Genomic DNA, 27,514 nt, shown 5'->3' on the forward strand with positions numbered 1-27,514 from the left:
CAGGCTCTAGAGTGCAGGCTCGGTTGTGGCGCACCGGCTTAGTTGCTCTGCGGCATGTGGGATCTTCCCAGACCAGGGCTCGAACCCGTGTCTCCTGCACTGGCAGGCGGATTCTTAACCACTGTGCCACCAGGGAAGCCCACTTAATCTTTCATGTAGTTTTTTTTTCAGAAAATAGAAAAGTAGAGATGACCAACTCATTCCTGAGTATTTATTCATTTCTCAAAGAATTATAAAAATATGTACATTTTCTAAGGGAGAACATCTGAAACTAAAGAAAGTTGTGGGTATATCATGGGTGGGAGGGGTGGAACACAAGACCCTCTGGATGCAACTACCATCTCAAGCTACAGACTTGCACTTGCCAATACTATAGCCATTATACACACAACTACTGAGCACTTAAAATGTGGCTAGCCTTACCTGAAAGGTGCTGAAATTACAAGATGTGCATTGGTTTTTTAGACTCAGTATGGGAAAAAAAGCTAAGTACAGTATACCAATTTTTAAATATTACATGTTGAAAATGACAACATTTTGGATATACTGAGTTAAATGAGATCTATCATAAAATTCACCCATATTTTACATTTTTCAATGTGAAGACTAGGAAAATTTTAATTACATTGTGGTTTGCATTATATTGCTACTAGGCAATGCTGCTATTTGATCTCCTAAGAGTGACTTTGTTGAATAGATTGGCCTCCTGTGAAAATAAGTTTTACTGGGCATAACTAAGTACACCAAGCCCTTACCTGGCAAGACACAATATCTGTAACTCCAGGTTATTGCCAAAAGCATACAGTCTCAAATCATCTCGGTCACTTACTACTATTCCAAAAGCTCACTTGGCTCACCTCAAGGAGAATAACTTTCTCTCATTCCTTTGTCAGCATTTCTTAAAAATGTGATGCCAGAGGACATGGTCCTCCATTTCAAACACGCATTTTTAAACATACATATTACGGGTCCCATCCCAGACCAAATGAATCAGAATCTCTGGTAGTTGGGCATGATCCAGTTGATTCCTCTTTACAATTAACCTTGAGAGCTACTACTCTAGATCAGTGGTCAGCAAACTATGGCCTGCAGGCTAAATCCAGCTAGCTGCCCATTGTTGTAAATAAAGTTTTACTGGAACATAGCCACACCCATTTGTTAACCTACTCTACAGCTGCTTTTGCAATACAGCTACAGAGTTGAGAAGTTGTGACAGAGAATTATGGCCTGCAAGGCCTAAAGTATTTATTTATCATATGGTTCTTTACAGCAAAAGTTTGCTGACAGTGCTCTAGACAGTCTAAATTTTATTCTGAACAACTCAGAATACCAAAGGAAAGATATCTGAAAGTATAGTTCTGCAGCCTCGGAAAATGAAGTCAACTGGATTACGCTTTGGCATAAGTTTCTGGGCTTACAATGACAGGTCTATTTTTAAAAACCTTCAAAAACGATCCTGGAGGGATGGTTGTTGAGGACTTCCATTCTGTCATAGTCCCTCTCTGATGAGGCCCAGAGGCAACGCAGCTCTGTGTTCCCAGCACAATAGTTAACATGTTTGAAAGCCAAAGAATTATGAACTATATACTCATCTTATCTCCATGTATCTTTTGATGACATTTTTCTGGGCTAGTACCCCCCTCCCTCAGGGCAAAAGAAAACTGAAGCACAAGAAGAGCCCAGCTACAGAATGGAGTTTACACTGAGCTTCTTTCTAGAAAGGAGTTCCAGACTTGCCTGAGTATTACAACTACCATGATGAGTTGGTGTGACACTTTTTTTTTTTTTTTTTTTTGCGGTACACGGGCCTCTCACTACTGTGGCCTCTCCTGCTGTGGAGCACAGGCTCCGGACGTGCAAGCTCAGCGGCCATGGCTCACGGGCCGAGCCGCTCCGCAGCACGCGGGATCCTCCCGGACCAGGGCACGAACCCACGTCCCCTGCATCGGCAGGCGGACTCCCAACCACTGCGCCACCAGGGAAGCCCGGTGTGACACTTTCAACACATTCAAAAAATCAGATTCTGTTTTCTCAACATTCAGAATCTTTTCCTACTTTGCGTAAGTTCTGTAGTAAATAACCTAACATTTCCCCACAACCGACAAAACCAGGCAAAACTGTAGAAAGGAGAAACGTACTTTAGCTAATTTAATTGTCTTATTTTATTTTCCTTATTTAAAAAGGTATTAGGAAAAAACAAATGTAATGTGATACGGTCAAATTACACCTATGGTCTCAAATGATCTAGCTTCTACCTTAAGAAATCATGAAAAGAAGAGCAACTTAAACCCAATGTAAGCAGAAGACACATTAAAATAGGAGCAGAAATCAGTGAAATACAAAGCAGAAAATAAAAAAATATCAATGAAAAGAAAAGCTGGTATTTTGAAAAGGTCAATAAAATTGTTAAACCTCTAGCCAGGCTGACCAAGAAATAAGAGAAGACACAAATTACCAATATCATAAATGAAAATGGGCCACCATTACAGATCCTAAAATATTAAAATAAGAGAATGTCATGAACAATTTTATGTCTATAAATTTGACAGTTTTAGATAAAAGGAACTAATACTTTGAAAGATACAAACTACCAAAGTTACCAAAAAAATCTCCAAAAGCTAACAAAGAAGAAATACATAACCTGAATAGTCCTATATAAAATTAAAGAAAATAAATTTATAGTTAAAAGCTTTCTTACAAAGAAAACTCCAGAACCAGATGGCTACACTGGTGAATTCTACCAAACATTTAAGGGAGAAATATCTTCAGTTGTACACAAACTCTACCACAGAACACAACAGGGAAGAATACTTCCCAACTGCTTGTTTTGAGGCTGGTAGCTTTCCTTACTCCAAAACCAATAAAAACACAAGGAAAAAGTACTAACCAATATTCCTCATGAACACAGAAACAAATATCTTCATAAAACATTAGCAAATCAATCTGGCAATATATAAAATGAATAATACATCACAACTAGGTAGAATTTATCTTGGGAATGAAAGGCTCTTCAACATCCAAAAAGCAAGAAACTGACGATACCAACAGACTAAAATGAAAACTTGTATGATAACCTCAATCAATACTTACAAAAAAAGCACTGGCAAAATCCAACATCTATTCATGATTTAAAAAGAAAAAAAAAAAAGCGTCTTAGCAAAGTTAAGTATAAAAGGGAACTTCCTCAACCTAGTAAATAGCAAAACAGAAATACAAGGGAACTTCCTTAATCTCATAAAGGGCATCTACAAAAACCTTACTGCTAACATCATACATAATAGTGAAAGAATGCTTTCATTTAAAATTTGGAATAAGGCAAGGATGCCTGCTTACTGTCCCTATTCAACAACATCCTGGAAGTCCTAGCAAGTACAATAAGGCAAAAAAAAGAAATGAACAGCATATAGATCAAAAACGAAGAAATAAAACTGCCTCTCTTCACAGATGAGATGACTGCATAGAAAAATGCCAAAGAATCTACCAAAGAAGTTCCAAGAACTCTAGAAAACTTAAAGTTCACTATTTAAAAAAAAAACAAAAATCAATTGTATTTCTACATATTAATAGACAATCAAAAACTGAAATTTTAAAAATACCATTTATAATAGCATGAGGAAACATAAAAAATATACTTGACTAGAAATCTAACAAAACGTGTGTAGAATCTGTATGCCGAAAACTACAAAACTGTAATGAAGAGATACATCACATTCATAGTTTGGAATACTCAATACCGTTAAAATGTCAATTCTCCCCAAATTAATCTGCAGATTCAATGCAATCCCAATGAAAAATCCTGGCAGATTTTTTTAATTTGACAAACTTATTCTAAAGTTTATATACAGAGACAAAGGAACTAGTCAAAATTATTAAAAATAATAGTAATAAGTTTGGAGGATTCACACTACCTGATTTCCAACTTAATATAAAGCTACAGGGCCTCCCTGGTGGCGCAAGTGGTTGAGAGTCCGCCTGCCGATGCAGGGGATACGGGTTCGTGCCCCGGTCTGGGAGGATCCCATATGCCGTGGAGCGGCTGGGCCCGTGAGCCATGGCCGCTGAGCCTGCGCGTCCGGAGCCTGCGCGTCCGGAGCCTGTGCTCCGCAACGGGGGAGGCCACAACAGTGAGAGGCCCGCATACCGCAAAAAAAAAAAATATATATATATATATATATATATATATATATATATATATATATAAAGCTACAATAATCAAGGCAGAAGTAACTGTCAAAAGATAGACACACTGATCAATAGAAGAGACTAGGGAAAGACCAACACATATATATGATTTTTGACACATATATATACTGATTTTTGACAAAGGGAGAAAGCAATTAAATGAAAAAAGGATAACCTTTTCATAAATGGTTGTTCAAAAAACTGGACATCCGTATTTTAAAAAATCCCCTAAAAAAATCTTAATACCTACAAAATTTAATTTAAAAAAAACAAAAACAAAAAGCAAAACAAAACCTTCCAGAAGAAAACAACAGGAAAGATATTTGGGACCTTAGGTTTGGCAGACTTCTCAGATACAAAACCAAAAGCAAAATCAATAAAAGCAAAAACGAACAAATTGGACTTTATCAAAATTTAAAACTTATACTCTGCAAAAGACACTGTTAAGAGAAGGAAAAAGGTAAGCCACAAACTGGGAAAAATATTTGCAAAACAATACCTATTAAAGAACTTGTATCCAGAAGATATTCAAAACTCTCAAAACTCAGTAACAACTTCTGTGCACCAAGGGACACAGTTAACAGAGTACAAAGGTAATCCATGGAATGGGAAAAAAAAACATTTATGAGTCATATATATGATAAGGGGTTAATGACTAGAATATATAAAAACTCCTACAATTCAACAAATAAAACCCAATTTAAAAATGGACAAAGGAACTGGACAGATGGCAAATTTTGTTACGTGTATTTTACCACAGTTTAAAAAAACAGTAAGTGTAAAAATTAATAAACAGAAACCTCAATTAAAATAGAGTTGGGGGCTTCCCTGGTGGTGCAGTGGTTGAGAGTCCGCCTGCCGACGCAGGGGACATGGGTTCGTGCCCCAGTCAGGGAAGATCCCACATGCCGCGGAGCGGCTGGGCCCGTGAGCCATGGCCGCTGGGCCTGCGCATCCGGAACCTGTGCTCCGCAACGGGAGAGGCCACAACAGTGACAGGCCCGTGAACCACCACCCCCCACAAAAAAAAACAGAGTTGGGAGGCCAGAAGGGGGAGCACTCATACACGGTGCTGTTAGCAGAGCCCAGCAAGAAGAAAGACTTCCTCTTCTTGCCTGCCAAGAACTCAGCCAATGACAGACTGTCACAGTTCAGCCAATGAAAAACCACTACACTCTGAACTCTCAATTCCTCCAATGGACTCTGTTAACTACAGCCCTCTCAACTTCCTTTTCCCCTCTATAAAAGAGTTCTATTTTTGCTGGGGTCTTGCACCTGTGTCTTGCAGTGGCTGCAGACCCTGAATTGCAATTCTTTCTTGATCCCAAGTAAACCCATTTTTAAGGTCAATATAAGAAAACAAAAAACCTAATTAAAAATGGGTAAAAGATTTGAACACATTTTACCAAAGAAAATAATGGATGACAAATAAGCGCATAAACAGATATTCAAAATCATTAGTCTTTAGAGAACTACAAACTAAAAACAATTCCATTCCTAGGAATTTACCCAAGAGACATGAAAAGCTATGTTCATTCAAAAACCAGTACACTAGAGATTTATTCACAATCACCAAAAACTGGAAACCGCCCCAGGGTATCAAGACTGGATAATGAATAAGCAAATTATTCTACATTCATACAATGGAATACTATTCAGCAATAAGAACTACTGATATAAGTACATCACAGAAAAATCTCAAGTGCATTAGGCTAAGTGTAAGAAACCAGTCTCAAAAGGCTATGTATTGTATGAGTTCACCTACATAAGAGAAAAAGCAGACATATAGGAACAGAAAACACATCAGTGGTTACTCAGTGCTCAGGGTAAGCGGACTGGGTTGACTACAAATGGCACAAGGGAAAATTTCAGGGTGATGGAATTGTTCTATATTGTCTGAAGTGGTGGTTATATGACTTACATGACTAAATGCATTTGTCAAACTCAGAACTGTACACTAAGGATGAATCTTACTGTGTGTAAATTATACCAATAAAAATAATAAAGGTATTAAGAAAATAAATGTAATGTGGTAAAACACCAAATTATTCTATAAAAACCAGCCAATTAAACATTTATAAGGTATGATGGTATATGTTTAATCTGATTTAAATATGCTATCTATCAGCACATTTAAAACAAATTCAAGCCATACCTTAGCTTTATAAATTAAAAGTTAAGGTTAGTATTATTTAATGATTTCTTTCACCATTTAGGGAGACATAAAAAAGTCTTATCTGAAATCACTGTTTTTTAATAATTAATTTACCCATTGTCTATCATGTGTAGATTCAAAGATTCACGAGATAGTCAGGTGCAGGGTGGTTCAGGAACATGATTTTCCCCCTTTCCATTTTCCTAGTAATGGATATAGCTGGTAGAAATAGTAAGTGTAAAATATTTAAATATTCTCTAATCTCTTTCTGTACATTCTATAAGGAAAAGGGTAATCAGTAGATTCAGCTCTCTTCAAAGGGAGGAAAGGAGAGATTTATGGGAGGCACTACTTTATGTCAAGCATGAGGTGGCATAAGCCCCATTTTTAACACTGAAAACCAATGCTTTAAAGGCAGGTTTGGTCACTTGCTCATTTCTAAAGGGAAGCAGGCAGCAGTAGGATTCAAATTCAGGGCAGTCTCATTTCAGACAAAGCTTTTTTTTTTTTTTAAGCTATTATTTATTTAATTCTTATTCCAGAATTTTCCATCTATTTCTAGTGCCGTGTGGCATGCAGGATCTTAGTTTCTCAACCAGGGATCAAACCCACTCCCCCTGCATTGGAAGCGCGGAGTCTTAACCACTGGATCGCCAGGGAAGTCCCACAAAGCTCTTACTCTTACCAAGCTCACTGCGATTTGCTCTCTGCCCATCTGCAATTGCTTAAGCAAGAGCTTGGCTCTGCATGTTTCAAATCAAGGAGTATCTTTTAAGATTTTATTACTCGCATGACCCTGTTCAATTTTAAACCCCAAGCCTACAATACATACATATTACTCAGAAAAGCTGAAACAGTTTACAATTTACACGAAAATATGGTGTCTTTTATCTGATCAAGTTTTTAAAAATAAACCACTTAATTTCTTAAGTCATGATTAAAAACAGCAATATACAAATAACAACCAAAAGGATATATGAAAAAGTAATCATGTTCACTTTTGACCTTAATAAAGAATTTATTGCAACTCTAATTTTAAACAAAGGAATATAGAAAAGTTCTTCCCCTTTCTTCTGGCTTCCTGACATCTGGCTTTCCTCTATTGTTTTCAAAAGCTGCCAGTATCCTGACCTACACACAGATTATTTACTCCAACAGAACTCACCCTGTGAAGTGTCACTGTGTGTTGTTCCCATATAGCTGTTTCCTCCATTGCTGTGTTCTGATAAAGGAAAAGAAAAACAATAATTATCTTTTAAGAAAATGTCTAATAAAGTGAATGAGAACAGCTAGCAAACAAACAGTAAAATACCAAAATTCCTACTTTCAATATTAGATACTCTGAAAAGGGCTTAATAATTATAGAAGGTTTTTTGCTTGCTTTTGTTTTTGTTGTAAGAGACAGGAAATTACACACAGGAACTTCCTTTGTTTTTAACTTAATTTGGACAGATGCCACTCTATATTCATTTCATGCCAGCTGAAATCAGTGTTCAAGTTAATTCTGCAACTTTATACTTAACATCAGATAGAAATGAACAGAAGTTGGAATACTATTTTAAAATATCTAGCGAACAACACATAAAACATTTAAAAGTATTCCTTAACGTTGTGCAAAGGAAGGAAACGTCAAATACCTCTGAACTCAGTAATTATAAATACAAGTATCACAGGAAAACAGATAAGACCATTTGATAGGTTTGGTCAATGGCTGCTTCAGTATCAGTTAAAACATTACTGCTCCACCTAGTTTCAGTTTTACTACAGAATTATCTTCAAGCTTTGTTTATAACCCTGAAGAAAAAGGCTTTTCTAATATACATATCATGCACACATGCCCATGTCACACACAAAAGAAACAAAAAAGAAAAACAAATAAACAATTCCAAACTCCCTGCCCCAAAGAACTGCAATAAAATAAAAGTGGTGCAATCTCCAATAAAGGTGCTCAAATGTCAGTGTAGTTCAGGTTCTTCTCCTGTCAAGAACTTTTTACTAAAAAGAGAAATAAATCACTATCTAAGAGATAGACACTAAAGAATTCAAAATAACTTTCTTATAAATTGGGTTAATTGCTCTTGGAGGCTTAAAGTAATTCAATCTCTTTTAATGTTACCATTTTCTGCAATTGGGGTTCCTGAACATATATATCTACAAGTTGTTTAAAGGCTTTTTCAGAGGTATCACAAGGTAGGGCAGAAGTGAGAATGCTGAGCACGATGCTTCCAGGACATCACTTGTCACCCAGCCTTATCAATGTCTATTCCACAAATAAGGTTTGTTTTCTACTGCACTGCTGTCACTACCATCATGAGAACATGTCCACCAAGGGGCCCTGGGCCCATTTCTCCTTTCCCACAGCAACTTTAATCGAACATTAATGCCACTTTAGAAAAGGAATCCCTATAAAGAAAGCCTGCTTCCCTAAATACAAAGCAACTAGATTAACTTTCCTGCCAGATGAATAAGAGAGGGAGAGAAAGGATCCCTCTGTTCACTCCCATAGATAAGAACTGTCAACCAGCGTTTTGTTTCAATCTTTCAGTCAAGTGCAGCAAAACCTCCTTTTAATGAGACCTCTGCTGGAAACAAAGCTGTTTTGTTTTTTAAAAAAATTGACCAGCATTTATGTATTTTAAAAAATACCTCCATCAATGTGACACAGTGATGATATGAGTAATTCTGCTAAACATCAAGAATCCTACTAAAATATACAGGATAAAAATATCTGCAATTGCCAGTTTGTCCAATCTTAGCTGACTTATTAAAAATGAGAACTGCTTGCATGGCTTTAAGCTTGTCTTGCCTTGATCTACTTCTTAAACCAGCAGCACTGCTTCACTACCCTTTTAATTCCTTTCCTATCAGTGCAAACTGAAAGTGATCTGATAACCAAAGAGGACCTCCATAACATATTCTTTGGAATGAAAATTTATCATCCTCCATATGGTTTTAATGGCCACACAATTTACTATCTAGTAAAAGAATACGAATCAGGGCTTCCCCGGTGGCGCAGTGGTTGAGAGTCCGCCTGCCGATGCAGGGGACACGGGTTCGTGCCCTGGTCCGGGAAGATCCCACATGTCGCGGAGCGGCTGGGCCCATGAGCCATGGCCACTGAGCCTGCGCGTCCGGAGCCTGTGCTCCGCAACGGGAGAGGCCACAACAGTGAGAGGCCCGCATACCGCAAAAAGAAAAAAAAAGAATATGAATCAAATGAGGAAATTCATTTAATGTGGAAGAAGGAAAAGCAGATTATGAAACGGCTTGTATGTTGTTATCCTTTGTTTGAACGTGAATATGAAAAGAAAGGCTAAAAGGATATACAAAATGTTAACACAGATCATCCTCAAAGTGAAGGGATTATGGGTAATATTTTTTTCATTAGGTTTTTTTTTTTTTTTTTGCTTTCCTTTCTCCATTCCCAGTCAGAATAAACTGCCAAAATATTTTAAGCCACATTCATCAAATCCCACTTGAAACTTCAAATATCTATTTTTAACTTTGCTTTTAGGAAAAATCAAGTAATAGTTAAGATTATTTTATGTTTTATTGTTAATTATAAAAAAGTATCCCGTTAGTAAGGGATTTATAGAATAAGGTCTTAATGTACAAGCTTCTAGTACAATAAGAAATTTAGGTTATTTTGTTTATATAAGGGGAAAAATTAAAATACTAAAACAATTGTTCTCAGCATTCCAATCAAAATTAATGTTTCTTCAGAAAAGTACACAACTCAACCAACTCAATGGCTTCCCCAAAATGGGTAATACAATAGCTCCCTTCTCTGTTAAAGCAAAACACAGCATTATTAGCTTGATTTATCAGAAGGGAGACCAATGTGCAAGAAAGAAGCTGAGAGAACGAAACATCAAAAAGGGTGGTCAGTTAGGCTCTTAACCTGTGCACTAAAGCAACTGAATCCATAATATAAATAAGTTGTTATGCCTTGCTGATCCTAATCACTTAAAACACACACACAGAGAAAAGTGTTACTAGTTTAAACCATGGACCATTCCATCTCTCTCCACTCTCAGGCCTTTGGTTTCCTTCAGTGGCAAAAGCAGCAAAATTGTATCCATGGTTGTTTATATAACTAGGCAGACTTTATGAGGAGTTCTGAAGGAACTGAGAATACAAATACAGTAAAATATAATGGTAAAATCTTAGATGATGGGATTCAAGTACCCACTGTAATTTTTTCAACTTTGCTATGTTTGAAAGTGAATATAAAATGTTGGGAGGTGGTGAGAGGAGATTCTTATTAAATCACTCAGAAACTGAAGGCCAGAACAGATATAAAAAACTTTTAGTACCACTAAATGTGATACTTTAGAAATTTTGATACTTTAGATTTTAATGCTAAAATTTTGATACTTTAGAAAAAGGAGAAAGGGGATTTCCTTTGAAAGAATACCTAAAAAAACAAGTGGCCTCTGGGGTGGAGAAAGAGAAATTGGGGCAGGGAGGTAGGGAATCTTACATTTTCACTGTGAGCCCTTTTGTAATGTTCTATTATGTTCATCTACTACTTACTCAAATAATTTCTGAAACATCATCCTTATTGTAAAATTGCTTACTTGTCATTTTTCTTACAGGAAAAAAAAAGCAGAATGCATAACTGGCAGAAGGATTTTCTGGTAAATGAATAATCTCATTCCCAAAACATTTAGGCTTGTGCGGAGACCGCAAGTAAAAAAGTGTCACTCCTCTAAGAATGATTACAGCACTATCATTCCCTATAACTATGGAAGATGCTGTTAAACAGAAAATGAACTAAGCCAGAAATACCAAGATCACAGCCCAAATCTGCCATTAACTAGGTAAATAACCTTAGTGTTCCTCATTTAGGGAATGGTATGACAGTATCTCAAGTAAAAAGTCCTGTCCAGCTCCAAAATTCTATTAGACTGTAATTTCAATTCCAAACAGGCTGCAAATTCAATAACTAGTGAAGCACTGTAGGCATCCAGAGGGACTGTAATCGTGGCCACTGGACTCTGAGTTCTACATACACTTCTAAGTCAGTGTCAACTGACCAGAATCACAATTTCTGAAGAAGCAAAAAGCTGCATTTCAGAGAGTGCCAAGAGTTTGTTTGGTTTCTTTGTTCTAAGCTCCAGCTGGCAAAGACACTACTCAGATCACCAACTCTGAAGGGCTTCCTGCCAAAACTTAAGATCCTAATTCTAGGCAGTTTCACTGTCCTTTAGGGCTGATTACAGATCAAGTGGGGAAAAGACAGGAGAACACAAGAACGGACAAGAAGGGATGAACCTATAACTGGGAGAAGACCAAATCCAAGACGGAATAAAGCCAGTGTTCTCCAAATGAAGGAAAATCTTAACTCCTTAATATTAACTGGGTATATATATAGCCAGTTAAAATTTACCATCCTTATGGCTGTAATTTTAAAAACAATCTATTCATTTGTTCAATCCAGACATTTATGCTAAGTGCTGTAGAGATCAAAAATAGGTCCTTCTTGGGCTTCCCTGATGGCGCAGTGGTTGAGAGTCCGCCTGCCGATGCAGGGGACACGGGTTCGTACCCCGGTCCGGGAAGACCCCACATGCCGCGGAGCGGCTGGGCCCGTGAGCCATGGCCGCTGAGCCTGCACGACCGGAGCTTGTGCTCCACAACAGGAGAGGCCACAACAGTGAGAGACCCACGTACCGCAAAAAAAAAAAAAAAAAGGTCCTTCTACCTCCTTAAGGACTCAAGGAAAGGCTTATAACACTAGATAAATGTGTATACGAGGTGCCACGGGGGATGGAGAGGACGCTGCTTGCTTGAGAAGATGGGAGACTGAGTCCCCGAGAAAGAAACATCCGAGTTCAAGCTTGAAGGATGACCAGGAAAGAAAGTGGGGAAAGATGTTTCCAGAGAAGAAACAGGGTATCAGCAAGGCTGTTAATGCTGCACATAAAGCTGGCTTTGATGTGGCTGAACAGTACCATTTGTGGAATAGGGAAAGGGTAAAATAAAAAGAGAAGCTGCAGAAGACATCCCAACAGGCCTTGTAACAAATGTAGCGCTAAGGACTGTAAACTCAATGGGAAGACACTAAGGAACTTTAGGCTGTCATATTCCATAGTCAGGACTCATTCTGATGGCTGTGATGTGGAAGAGGGAGTTGAGGCAGGGAAACCAGTTAGAAAGTGGAAGTAAAGAGGGGGGAGGAGCTAAAGATGGCTGTTACAGGTTCTGAATTGAGCAGCTGCGTGAAAAAGCCAGCAGAAAAAGAGATTACAAATTGAGTTTTAGTCACCTTTAATTTAAGGTGCCTGTGGAAATACTGAAGCAGAGATATAGGCAGTAGGCAGGTGGATATAGGAGATCTGGCACAGATAAGGATCTAGGAGTAATCAACAAAGTAGTATTGAATCCAAGAGAAAAGATCCAATTACCAAAGGACTAAGATGACCCTGTGCACCACAAATATTCTGAGGGGGAAAAAAGGAAGAACCTAAGGAACCTGAAAAGGAACAGCCAGTGAGGAACTAATATAAAAATGTCATTTATTGTCCAGAGAATACACCAAAACAAAATATAAAAATGGAAGATACCATAAAATAAAATTTTCATATTTTTTAAACTGTTGGACCTTTACATATCAAATATATACTTTAAATAGTTTATTCAGTACTATCTCTTAAATAAAGCACACTGAGCACTCTTTCCTGATGACTTGTGGTCCCCCACTAGGAATATCAAGTAGCAAAGAGAGAGGTAACACTGGTGGCTCTGAGTTTTTCTTCTGTATGCAAAGCTGTTATGCTGAATTGTTTCTGAATTCTCCTGCCCTCCAAAGTATTTTGTTTTTTGTTTTTGTTTTTTTGCTTTCCATCCAAAATAGAAAGCAAGATTACCTACTGAGATAAGGTTGAGCCAGGAACTTAAGAAGTACAACCTAAGTTTTAGTGAATAAAACAAATGACCCCTGCCCCTCTTTGACCTTTCAGTTAAGCATTTAATTTCAAATGTGATCACTGCTATGCAAATAAAGTACAAAGACAGAGACTAGTGTATGTGCTAAAAGGTGGGGAAAATATACATTTGGATTGATCTGAAGAGCTGTCAAGTAAACTCTCAAAATGGAGATATCCTGTCCAAGAGAGAGTAAAAAAGATGAATCTGAAGTCAAATGAAGAGTGGTCTTGGAGACACTCAGGGAATTCAACAAATCTCACAAACAGGATAAGAAATCACTAAGCATAAGAACTAAAAATAATGATCAAAGTGACACTGCAGCAACTGTGGGATGACAGCCTCAACAGAAAGTAAGTAAATCAAGCATCTGACATCCCACTATTCTCAACACCAGTTAAATTTTCAAATACTTTATTGTGTGTTCACTCCTTGGCTGACAATTTAGGAGACAGACAATGAAATGGATAGGATTAGAAAATATTAAGAGCTGGAAGAAAGACACAGGTGGGCCTAGAATTTTTTTGGTCGATCAAAGCTAGAGGTTTGCTTAAGTAACTTCACAGATAAATTCCTGTATTTGCCAATGTCCTAAGATCAAAGTGAAAGTGTTACCAAGTCCTAGCTCGCTCTGCTCACCACATGACAGGCCAATGAATCGGAGATGAGGTGTTGAGGCAAAGGAATACAACTTTATTTGGAAAGCCAGCAGACCGAGAAGATGGCAGACTAGTGTCTCTGAAAAACCAACTTATCTGGGTCTGGATGCCAGTTTCTTTTATAGAATCAGAGAAGGAGAGGCAGTGAGGAAGTAAAGTAAAAGGCAGTCTTGCAAAACATCTCCTGGAATGACCAGCCCCGGTGAGGGGATGCGTTAGTTTCTTTTTTCTTGCATCCAACTACAGGTGGACAGGGTTCCCTGAGGCAGACCATTATGTGTGATCATAATAACAAAGGCAACAAAAAGCAAAGGTTAAAGTCCAAGAAACAGATCCAACGTGGAGTCCGATTTAGCTCTTCCCTGTTACAAAAGAATATCAGCTTAAATAAGTTACCATTAAACCCTGAGAAATTCTCATCAGGGACAGTTACAGATACCCTCGAAAACTTAGTGCTTTCCAGTTATCAAAAATAAAACTTTTTAGGCTGACATTTTCTAATGGCTGAAAGTGGATAAAAGACCTTTCAAATTTTTTCCAGGTAGAAAGGGGAAAGGAAATGGGGTAGCATAGATGAGGAAGTGACATTTCTGAGTGTATCTTTTTGTGTAGCAGTATTGTTCCATGATATATTATCCTCCATGTATACAAAAGTCTTTCTCCAGGGGTGAGGGGAGAAATGGGTAAAAAATTTAAACTGTTTTGCGTGTATACTAGAAGTGAAGAAATAATAGATAATGAGAGCTGGGTTTCTATTGCTGGAGAAAAAAACTATAAATAAGAAAAGGAGGGAGGCTAAACTGAACTCTATGATGTGAGATCGGAATCTTGAGGTATCAGTGTAAACCCATGGTTTTCAATATACATGCAGATAGATACAGAAATAAGAGTCTTATAGATATGCATATGCCTACAGGATTCCTAGCTCTGTCTGCTGAGAGCCTAGAAGCAAGAAGGACTGCAATGAGCACAGCTAGCATGGAGATCTTAATTTCTAAATACTAGTCTTTAATAAAACAAACCAGAATTTCTCAGAGAAGGGGTTGGTTGCAGGGCTGGGTCAGGGAAAATGCAGCATGAACCTGGAATATCATGTGGCACTAGAAATGAAGGTACTGCTCAAAAAATTATGGGGGTTTGTCAAGAGAACACCAGCTTGAAAGAGCTTCTAAAGGCCAAAGCTGGAATAATGTGAGCAACAAAATAATAACATTAGACATTAACCCACAGAATGATAACCCTTGAGTCCATAACTGATGTAATCAAATAAACAAATGGGAAAGGGACAGCTCTTCATTAGAGTGGAATTTCAATTAAATGTGAAAGGAAAAGGGAAAACAGAATTACCATCAGCCAAACTCCAGAAACTGTTGCAGATAAAGATCCACCCACAGATGATAAAACTAGTGGGTGAATGTTTGAGGACTAACAGTTAAATTAAGCACAGCCCCAAATTATCTCCTCCAAAATATTTATAAATTACAGAAACACAGTAACTTTACAGTGAGAAATACCATCTTAACCAAGGTAAACATTACCAATAATAAGACAGATCAATATCATGAACCCCTTGAGATGATGAACCACATGGTTTTTATAGTATTCTTGCCAAAAATGCACGACTTCATTCCAATGATGAAAAAACATCAGACAAACCAAGTTGAAGGGCATTCTAAAAAATAACCAATCCTCTTCAAAAAGTCATAAAAGACAAAGGGAAAACTGAGGATCTGTTACAGAGTCAGACACCAAAAAGAAGTAACAACTAAAGGCAAAGTGGAATCCTGGAAGAGAAAAAGGAAGAACTAGCAAAATTCAAATGTGGTGGGTAATTTAGTTATTATTGGATCATTGTTCATTTCTTATCCTTGATAACTGTTCCACAGTTACAGTTATGTAAAACGTAAGGGGAGTGGAATAAAACATATAAGAGAACTCTAATATTTCTGCAACTTTTCTCTAACATTAACTCAAAATTGAAAAGTTTTTCCATAAACAAAACAAAAAGACAACTTACAGACTAAGAGAAAGTATTTGCAAATGATGTAACCGATAAGGGCTTAATTTCTAAAATACACAGACAGCTCATAAACCTCAGTATCAAAAAAACAACCCAATCAAAAAATGGGCAGAAGACCTAAATAGATCTCTCTCCAAGGAGGACATACAGATAGCCAAGAGGCACACAAAAGGATGCTCAACATCACTAATTATTAGAGAAATGCAAATCGAAACTACAATGAGGTATCACCTCACGAACCTGTTGGAATGGCTATCAACAGAAAGTCTACAAATAATAAATGCTGGAAAGGGAGTGGAGAAAAGGAACTCCTGTACGTTGCTGGTGGTAATGAAAATTGGTGCAGCCACTATGGAAAACAGTACGGAGGTTCTTTAAAAAACTAAAAATAGAGCTACCATATGATCCTGCAATCCCACTCCTGGGTATATATCCAGGGATTAACAGATATATACCACTATATATAAAATAGATAAACAACAAGGATTTATTGTATAGTACAGGGAACTATATTCAATAGCTTATAATAACCTATAATGGAAAAGAATCTGAAGCTGTACACTTGGAACATGATCTTGTAAATCACTACAGTTAAATTAAAAATAAATATTCACAGAGCAAAAAAAAAAAGGAATGGTAATGACAAGATTAATAAGGAGCTGAAAATTGCTAGGTACAAAAGAATGCTATCTTGACCACATTTGCTTTGGGCAGTAGAACATCTAAGTCATATTCTAAACTATCATATATGAGCAAATTCATCAAATTCTTATCAAAATCAAGAACATTCTTTCTTTAGCTGCTAAAATGAAGAATATAATTAACCTATTAAAGGAACCTGAATGGGTAGTTAACACGTCTGGTTTTGGAGTTTCTTTGGTCATTCTTCCTCCTCACTAAATCACTATGTGATTTTCAAAAAAAAAAAGAAAAAAAACTAAAAAGTTTTAGGAAGTCTTTTCAATTTCTAAATAATAAAATATATGAAAAACCATGATACTTCTCTAACAAAGCACTCAATGGAAAACAGCAAATTTGTACACTCGACAGGCCACATTTCTTTAAAATCAGCCTCCTTACTTCACCTCAACCCTAAAACTATTTTAAACAAATCACAAAATGTCTAAGGTAAAGTAACAAGCTGTGTTTCAACTGCTAAGCTTCACTTGGGCACACTCCACCAGGCAGCTCCCTCCTGGTTCCCAAACCAGGCATCTTAAGGCTGAAACTTCATTATTAAGGTGGCAGTTGTGATAGATCAAGGTTCGGTAAGAAGTAAATATACCAGTCTGAATGCAAGCTGTTTGGTTATTAAAACTTAGGACTTCTCCCATACAAACAAAGAAGCAGTATCACTTATTTTCATGTAAATCTGGGCTTTTAAAGTTAACCTGCTAATATCTATCTAACGAATCTAGTATTCACAGTCAGAAAATCAATAAAGACAAAGCACCTAACAGAAAAGATGGGCTGAGGGCTTGACGAAGCGCTTCAAACAAGAGGACAGTAAACACGTGGGAAAGTGCTCAACTTCCTTAATCAACAGGGTAATACAAATTAAAAACAATGAAAGGCTACTACACAACCATACAATAAGCTAAAAGAAAATAATAATGAACACTCTAATCAAACACACCACTTAGTGGGCTCCCTGGTGGCACAGTGGTTAAGAATCCACCTGCCAATGTAGGGGACATGGGTTCGAGCCCTGGTCCAGGAAGATCCCACATGCTACGGAGCAACTAAGCCCGTGCACCACAACTACTGAGCCTGCACTCTAGAGCCCGTGAGCCACAACTACTGAGCCCACGTGCCACAACTACAGAAGCCTGCACGCCCATAGCCCATGTTCCGCAACAAAGAGAAGCCACCTCAATGAGAAGCCCGTGCACCGCAACAAAGAGCAGCCCCTGCTCGCCCCAACTAGAGAAAGCCCACACGCAGCAACGAAGATCCGATGCCGCCAAAGATAAATAAATAAATAAATTTGTTAAAAAAAAAAAAAAAAAAACTCACCACTAGTAGGAGTGTAAATTGGTATCACTGCTTTGGAAAGCTGGGTAAAATAAGCATACTGTATGATCGATCAACAGAAATGTGACATATATTTACAAGAATGTTCACAAAAGCACCATTCTTTTTTTTTTTTTTTTTTTTGCGGTACGCGGGTCTCTCACTGTTGTGGCCTCCCCCATTGCGGAGCACAGGCTTTGGACGCACAGGCTCAGCGGCCATGGCTCACAGGCCCGCGGCATGTGGGATCTTCCCGGACCGGGGCACGAACCTGTGTCCCCTGCATCGGCAGGCGGACTCTCAACCACTGCACCAGCAGGGAAGCCCAAAAGCACTATTCTTAATAGCCAAAAACCAAAAACAATCTAGATGTCCACCAATCATAAAAGTGAAAACAATGCAACATTCACTCAATGGAAAATTACGGAGCCATGAAATGAATAAACTCTAACTACACAAATCAATAATATGGATGAACACTGATCAGTGTTGAACAAAAGAAGCCAGACATAAGAATACGTTTCCCTTTAAGTTTAATAACAGGTAAAATTGAAAAAAAACACTGCAAAAGAAAAACTACTAGGGGGGAACTAGCCCTATCAAGTATGGCCTCTTAATTAAGACATACTACAAGGCATCTACAATTAAAAGTGTGATACTGGGGCACAAGCAAATAGACCAGGGGAATAAAATGGAAAAATTCATAAACAGACCTTCAAATCACTGGAAAAATCAGTGTATGGAAAGGTAACATCTCAAATTACTAACGTAAAGATGCACTTTTTAATAAATGTGGCTAGAACATCTGGGCTGTCATTTGGAAAAAACATATATTAGATCTATATCTCACCACACACAAAAATAAACTTCGAATGAATTTAGGAATCTAAATGTAAAAAACAAAACCATACGAGTACTAGAGAAAACCTGGGTGAATTCCTCTTTAATGTTGGTGTAGGAAAAGACTTTCTAAGCATAACTCAAAGTCTAACGGAAATAAAACAAAGTACGTAAAAAATTTTAAATGTCTGCCTGACCAAAAAAAGAAATACAAAACACCATAAACAAAGTCTTAAGAAAACTGCAAGATACACCATGAGAGCCAATATCCCTAAAACATAAAGAAATCAAAAACTGCAGAAAAAAATTCAGTAGAAAAATGGGGAAAAAATACATCACAAAAAGGATATTAAGATTTGAAAAAAATGTTCAAACTCAATCATAATTAGAGAAATGCAAATTAAAATAACACCAAGATGCCATTTCTCACCTGCCAAAGCAGTCGAAGGGCAAGACTGTGTGAGGCTATATTCACTCACAAATATTTCCAGGGGAAATGCAAATTCATCCGGCCTTTCTGGAGGTAAATCTGGCAATACTGGGGCTTCCCTGGTGGCGCAGTGGTTGAAAGTCCACCTGCCGATGCAGGGGACACGGGTTCGTGCCCCGGTCCGGGAAGATCCCACATGCCGCGGAGTGGCTGGGCCCGTGAACCATGGCCGCTGAGCCTGCGCGTCTGGAGCCTGTACTCCACAACGGGAGAGGCCACAACAGTGAGAGGCCCGCGTACCACAAAAAAAAAAAGTAAATCTGGCAATACCTAACAAAACTGAATGTGTACCTAACCTTCTGACCCAGAGATCCCACTCCTAGGAAATGTGTCCTGAAGATAATCCTCCAACAATGTGACTATACATATGTACCAGGTATTCATGGTAGCAGTTTGTAACTACAATACTGGGAACAACCTGTATGACCAAACTTGGGAGAACGGCTGAATAAATTATAGCACACCACAGAGCGGAGTACTATGCAGCCATGAAAATGGAAGATCTCTATGAACCGACATGGAGCAATTTCAAAGACAGACCTTTAAAAGAATAAAGCAAAGTGCACAAATATCAATAGTATTCCACCCTTCATGAAGGAAAGAAGGGAATATAAGATTATATACATGTATCTGCTCATTTGTGCAAAAGAAATATAGAAATGATAAACCAGAAACTAAAGAAATTGATTACTTACAGAGTAAGTAGGAAAGGGGTGGAAGGGAGAAGGTGGTAGGACTGAGGAAGGAATGATATTTCTTTGCAACACTGAACTACAGTAACGTTTCACATACCCCAAAATAACAAATAAATAATTAAAATCAATCAGGATGAGGTGGTGGGAACCAAAATGGAATACAAACAGTAACAGATAAACCTATCTATTACAAATGAATACCACAAGCGAAGAGGATGGGTAGAAAAACACTCAGCTAAGTAACTGTGGAAAACACTATTCTGACTGGATACTGTAATGTTAAAGACACAAAGAACTGTACACAAACACTGTACTCGAATTAAGTCAATCTGTTTCTCAGAAGGATAGGATAGATTAACAATCTGCTAACTACTGGACAGGTACATAAGGATTAAACTAATAACTGAATATACTGTAGACAATGAGCTGATTTCTCACTGTCAGACAAAGAAGTTACAAGAAAGAGTGAAGACTAGAATGAAGAGTGCTGGATAGGAATCATGGCATCCATATAAACCCATGGTATAAAACATACACGTACAGATAACTAGATACATGAGGAAGAAGGGGCAGCTCTTCCTTACAAAGGAATGTGGAAGAAATGAGAGAAATACAAGATCACTATTTTAGGGAAAAAACATCGTAATAACTGCTGCAAGCAAGGTCAAAGAGTATAACCAGTGGGCAAAAGTTTGAAGAGAAACAATCTCAAAGTATCTTGCCCAAGATATTTATCAATTACAAAGGGAAAAACAGTTAAGTACCTCACCAAATGTTCAAGGTTATCACACCAGTAATAAAACATAAATATCACATACCCTTTCCTAATGTGATGCATAACCCCAATCCAATCATGAGACAACATCAGACAAACCCAAATGGAAACATTCTAAAAAATAACTGACCGGCGTTCACTGAAAGTGTCCAAGTCATAAAAGACAGGAGAAGACTGAGAAACCGGAAGAACTGTCACAGTTAAAATGATAATATATTGGATATATGCACAAATAAAATATTAAAATTATTTTCACCTGTTAAACTTTTTGATGTGGTTAACAAAATTTAAATCACGTATGTGGCTCATATGATATTTCTATTAGACAGAACCGCGCTGGCTCTAATCACCAATTTTCAGGAAATACAGAAGGCAAGAAACATTGTAACTATGACAGGGAAAATCCAGACCAAGAAATTGCATAGGACAAACAATTCTGTTCCTCCAATAAAACTGCACTGTGGGTGGGAAGGCCAGGGCCAGGGCCAGAACCAGATGGGAGAATCCTACAGTCTAAGAGACTTAGGAGACACACCAAACAATCACAATGGGAGGACTTTATTTGGCTCCTGTTTTTTCTTAAATATATTGAAAACAGAAGTTGATACTTAAGATAATTAGAAACTGTACATTGACTAAATGGTGGATTTTTTTAAATTTACAATTTGTTTTTAAAGTGTGATAATAGTAATATAGTTATTTTTTTTAAAAGAGTTATCTTTTAGAGATATATACTCAAATGTTAGATGAAAAGACATGGCTGGTGTTTGCTTCAGAATAACGGGGGAGAGAGAATACAATGGGTAGAAGTATAGATGGAACAAGACTGGCCGTAAACTGACGACTGGACCTGTGAGGCTAGCGTGGGAATTCATTACACGCCTCGTATACTTCTGTATGGGCTCGAACTTTTTCCACTTAAAAAAAAGGAAGGCAATTGAGGGGACTACAAGTTAATTATTGAATCTAGAAAAGACCCAAACCAAGAATCCTACGACCAAAATGCCAGGCCATTATGCAAAGTTTCCGTGGGCTGGCTCCTCAGCAGCTGCCTCCCCTTCCAGGAAAGATAAGTGCAGCGGGTTCTCAAGATGCACTAGGACCTTCCGGGAGTTTTTTGGCTGAATGTAACCTGGTCTATTACCAGTAAGTGAGCAACAGAGTGAAAACGGTGCCTCTGGTCCAGGAGGGACGTCAGATTTTAATCAAATAAGCAGCAGACAAATAACTACAAGTTGTTGTACAGTGAAATACAGGTAAAGCACAGGGAGCTTAAAGCAGAGTTCTAAACTGTTTTCTGGGCTCAGGACAAGGTTCTCGAGGTTAGTACTGGGACATGGCTCTCTGAGGAAGACAAATCCTCAGAGCTCTAACTGCTCTGGCTGAGGAACAAGGCAGGCAGGAAGCCCAGTTGCGGCCGCAGCAAAATGCGGTAAGGACCTGTGGGACCAGACTTGGCAGTTCAGGGAATTACAATCATCTTCACCAGCCTCAACACTGACTTGACCAGAGGCACAAAGGAAAAGCATCTCAAAGTGAAAGGACCAGTTCAGATGCATACCAAGACTCTGAGAATAGCTACAAGGAAAATTCCTGGTGGTGAAGGTTCTAAAACTTGGGATGGTTTTCAGAAGAGGCTCCACAGCTGACTTGCACAGTCCTGAAATGGTTAAGCAGATTACTTCCGTCAACACTGAGCCAGGAGTCAGGGCTGAAGTCACCACTGCAAATGCTGAAATCAACTTTTAGTAAGTTGATAAGCACTTGTCAAAAAAAAAAAAATTGGCACAGATGCTGGGTGAATGAGGGACAGAAGTGGGGAAGCTTTCCAGGTAGAGAAAACAGCATGTGCAAGAGCCCTAGTGTAGGAAAGCACTTTCCATGTTCATTCAAACAATATTTGAGTTTATTATAAGCTAGACACTTTGTTAAGCTCTGCAATGACAGGACACACCAAGATGACCTTTGTTCTGATGGAGCTAACAGTCTAATGGCAGAAATGGATGATCAAAAAATGTCACAACTGAATATATTATCACAGGCTTAAATAAATACTACAAAGAAAATAATGAGTGCCATGAGAGGAACTCAAAGACAAACCTGGCAGGAAGTTCAGTACCCGCTAGGAACTAAAATGAGGACAGCACAGGTTGAGAACAGAGACCAAGAGGGGAGAAAAGATGCAAGATGAGGCTAGAGCAGCAGGTAGGGGTCAAATAATCCTGTAGCAGCTTACTGATCATATTATGGATTTTGGTCTTTTACTTCTGAAGTCAATTAAGAAGCCTAGGAGTTTTAGAATGAGCATGCATACTGGGGCACAGGGAAAGAGGGTACTAATCAAACTTGGATTTTGAGAAGATCATTTTAAAAAGACAGACTGTAAGAGACAAGAAGGGGTATGATACTACTTAGGAGGCTATTACAGGAGTACAAAAAGAAGAACAGAATGTGTGTATGTGTGTATATATCTGTGTGTTGGAGGGAGGGGGGATGTAAATGGTAGAAAATACCCATGAAAAGACTGGAAAGATATGAGGTGCTCACGAGTTAAGAACTGAACAGAATCTGCTGATCGGTCAGGTCATTCACCCTATCAGATAGGTAGCCCAACTGAACCAGGTGCACTGGAGTAGGAGTAGTCTTTAGTCTCTATTCCCTAATTCGTCAGACAAAAGAGTGCATCTCTTATTTAATACTACTGTAATAAAATTTTCGAAAAGTATCTCGGGAGCTCAAAGACTTTCTCTGACACCACAACACATCTTGCTGGTCTGGGACTCAACTAACCTTTGTCCAGTATCAAATAAATACATACATACCTAAATACGTAAAGTAAGTAAATGTTTTAAGAATGCACATACACAGAAATACCATAATTCCTATACACCTCTTCCCTGATATTAAGGTGGGCTTCACTTAAAATGTTTTTATTAAAAGTTACAGCCAACATAACAGCTCACCCTGTTCTGGGCACTGTGCTGAGTGTACAACCACCCTGAGACTGGTCCCTGAGAGTACTGTGATCATCTGAGTTGTACAGATGACAACACAGTATTAACTGGTAGACTCAAGATGCAGATTCCAGAGCCTAAACTCACGTAATTAAGTAACAAAGACTTAGGGTTATTCAATGATAAACCTTTTTAGTTCTTATATTGCTTGACCTCTCTCTGTGCAGGGTCTGGCCTACCAACAGACAGGTCCCTCTCTGGAAACTCTCTATTCCCTTGCTGGCCTTTCTCCTGTGTCACTACACTCAGACCACATTCAAATGAAGAGCTTCTATTCATCAAAAGACCATTAAGAGAACTACCACATTGGAAAATATACCTACAGTACATATAATCAACTAGCTTTTATCCAAAAAAAAAAAAAAATACAAAGCAAATCAATAAGAAGATAATCCCAAAGAAAAACAGACAATAGACTCAAACAGGGCATAAACAAGAAAAGTTGCTCAACTTCATCTAGTCAAAAAATGCAAATTAAAATCTCCAATGAAATTCACTAAAGACCAACCAGAAAGGGCTAAAAGTGTCTGCTAATACCAAGTACTGGTGAAAATGCAGAGCAACAGAAACTCTCATTCACTGATGATGACAAGTGTAACTTGGTATAATCTCTTTGCAGAAGACATCGTCTACTGAAAGTGATGACACACTAAACAATCCAGCAGCAATTCCGTCCCCAAATACATCTTAGAGAAAAACGTGCACATGTTCACCGAGATGAACAAGTGCTCATCTTAATAGTGGAAGCATTATTCTTAATAGCCCAAAGTAGTAAACAATCCAAATGCCCATCAATGGTAGAATAAATAAACTGTAGTACATTCATACAATAAAATACTAAACAGCAATGAAGATGAATGAATTCATAATGAAACAACACATGAATTTTAAAAACATAAAGTCAGAATAGTGGCTGTCTTGGGGAAAGAATGGTGCTGGCAGGAAAATCCTAACACAGGGGTCTTACTGTCGGGACAGTGGCTCACTGGCAGGATAAGGTTATCAGGTAGAGGGCAATGAAGGAAGCTGAAGAGCTGCCAATATTCTACTCCTTGACCTGGGTGGTGTTTATATGGGTGTTCACTTTGTGATAATTCATTAATGTACATGTGCTTTCTGCTCTTTTACATAGGTGTTATGTTTCACAATAAAAAGGTATAAAAAATGAAGTCAGCTCCCAACATATAAGTCAAGGTAATTTACAGAAAATCTAGATTTACAACCACTTCTGGAAAAAAACGCGAAGATCCAGCCTGCTGTCTTCACCACCAGCAACAATCAGCTGGGGCGGGGCAATTTTGGCCTCCTTCAGAGGAGCTCGTGCTCTCTGACCCCACAGCACCCTCTCTTCCTGCTCTCGTGAGTCACGACTCGCCTAACACCATTCCATACTCCTCTCCTTGACACTCCTTACAGCACATGAACGTAAAAGCATGCGCATGTGTGAATTATAAAGCCTAGAAGCAAGTGTGCCATTAGCCAGAGCAGTAAATTTAACCTCAGATTCCTCACCTATGAGACAGAGGTCACAAGAGTACCTACTACAATTGTTAAGATCAGATGAGGCAATGCACATAAAACAACTAGCTTAGTATCGTCACAGAATCAGCACTCAGTATTAGGAGGCTATTATTTATTATTAATACATATTTCTCATTATTTACAAGTAGGATGTAAATCTGCTTGCCATGGCCACTGTCTTCTGACTTTACAGGAAATACAGCATCAAAATATGGGTTGGTATATGTTTAATTAAATACTCCAACATGTATCACTGTTTAAAAAAGAAAAACAATAGGGACTTGCTGGTGGTGCAGTGGTTAAGAATCTGCCTGCCAATGCAGGGAACACGGGTTCGAGCCCTGGTCTGGGAAGATCCCACATGTTTCAGAGCAACTAAGCCCGTGCACCACAACTACTGAGCCTGAGCTCTAGGGCCCACAAGCCACAACTACTGAAGCCCGTGCACCTAGAGCCCGTGCTCTGCAACAAGAGAAGCCACTGCAATGAGAAACCCACACACTGCAACAAAGAGTAGCCCCCGCTTGCTGCAACTCACACAGCAACAAAGACTCAACACAGCCAAAAATAAATAAATAAATTTATTTAAAAAAAAAAAGAAAAACAGTAAATAAATCTTCCAAAGTTCCTTTACATGACACCACTGGGAAAGATTTCTTACAATCATACTTTGAAAAGTACACTTGTGTTTACTTGTTTTTGCTGAACCACGAATTTCTCCCCACCAGGGCTTTCACTGGTCTGATCAGTGTCAGGTAAATGGATACCTATGAAAATATACTTTAAGATAATGGATTTTAAGACCTCAGTCATAAAAAGCCCTCAAAATTAAAACTGACTTTTCAAGGTAAACATCATATGAACACCAAAAGCAGCTCCCTATTTTTCACATAGTTGTTAGTGTCCCAACGCTTAGCCAATACACTTATCTAATTCTTGCCCCTCAGACAAGTATACAACATTTTCCCCTCAAAACCCACAGAAGTCTAATTCAAACTACTTTTTCCAGAAGCCAATCTGACAAGCCCTCCTAAAATGGAAGACTACGAATTTCACCCACGAATATAATGATAGTTAATGAACTAGTCACCCACAATGTCCATCATCTCACAGACACAACACTGAGCAAGAGAAGCCATATACAAGAGTCCACACCAGAAGATCCTGTTGGTATAAAGTTCACAGGCAAAACCAGTGTTTACGGAATGCGTAAGTGGTAAAATTATACAGAAAAACTAGAAAATAAGTAATATAGAAGACAAGATACTTATAATCTTTGGGGAAAGCAAGTTATGATCCAGAAATGGCCTGTTAGGGATTCTAGGTGCTCATAATCATTTTATTTACAGTATTTTATTTGTTGCTTTCTGCCCACACCATTAAAATGGTCCACAAGTACAGCACAGTGATATGTTCACTGCTCTATTTCTGGCACCTAGAACAGTGCCTGGTTCATACTAGGCCACCAGTGAGTATCTGTTAAATATAGAATACAGTTTCAAAAATCCAAATTGTTACATATTTAACAACTGGCTAGACCCTAAGTATAATAGTAACAGCCAGCTTACTGTCCATTTTTCATGTGAGTATATTCAAGGAGTTATAAGTATATAAGTAAATTCTAATTACTTTATAATTCTTAACCTTCTTCTCCTATTTAGACGTTTACCAAATGCGTGAATTTATCCAGATTCAATTGAAACTTTTTTTTTTTTAATTAACAAGGGAAAATGCAGAAACTCATGTGTTACAGTAAGCCCAGGCTCTAGATGGGATTCTACCACCTTCCCCAACCAAAAAAGCACAGCAGAGTGCTATGCTCTTATAAGATGACCTGAAGTGTGCTCATATTTAAGAATAAACACTCAAATTATTTGGATCTTAAAAATGAATTACACATTTCACAACTGATTATTACAATACAGGGCAGCTAAAACCTATAAGCCTTTAGAGGACAGGGATCCAAAACAAAGTGTGCTCAATAAATACTTGCTGAACTAACAAAAAGAATCTCATTACTGATAACCTCCTGAATTTTAGCATTATGTATTGAATTAAGAGAACAATCATAAATTAAGTTTATTTGTTATCAAAAACTGTGTACAAACCCAAAAGATTACTAGCAACAATTCGAAAGAGTGAAAATTCCTAAAATAACCAAGAAAAAAATGAACTTTCACTCTTTGGGAATGTACACTATTTTTAAAAAAACAAAAAAAA

General features: G+C 38.0%; 1 protein-coding gene across 10 annotated transcripts in view; it reads right to left on the minus strand.

Moving 5' to 3' along the window:
• Positions 1–27,514, minus strand: part of TJP1 (tight junction protein 1) — a 119,934-nt gene that overhangs the window by 86,300 nt on the left and 6,120 nt on the right. For all 10 annotated transcript variants that reach the window (XR_009531814.1, XM_060097519.1, XM_060097517.1 and 7 more), the window contains exon 2: positions 7,503–7,559. Coding sequence is in view for 9 of the 10 variants with exons in the window: in XM_060097519.1 (XP_059953502.1) it covers positions 7,503–7,559 (57 nt within the window). In the remaining variant the exon portion in view is untranslated. The remainder of the gene's footprint in view (positions 1–7,502; positions 7,560–27,514) is intronic.

The sequence above is a fragment of the Mesoplodon densirostris genome, chromosome 4 (assembly GCF_025265405.1).
Source record: "Mesoplodon densirostris isolate mMesDen1 chromosome 4, mMesDen1 primary haplotype, whole genome shotgun sequence".
Classification (NCBI taxonomy): Eukaryota; Metazoa; Chordata; class Mammalia; order Artiodactyla; family Ziphiidae; genus Mesoplodon; species Mesoplodon densirostris.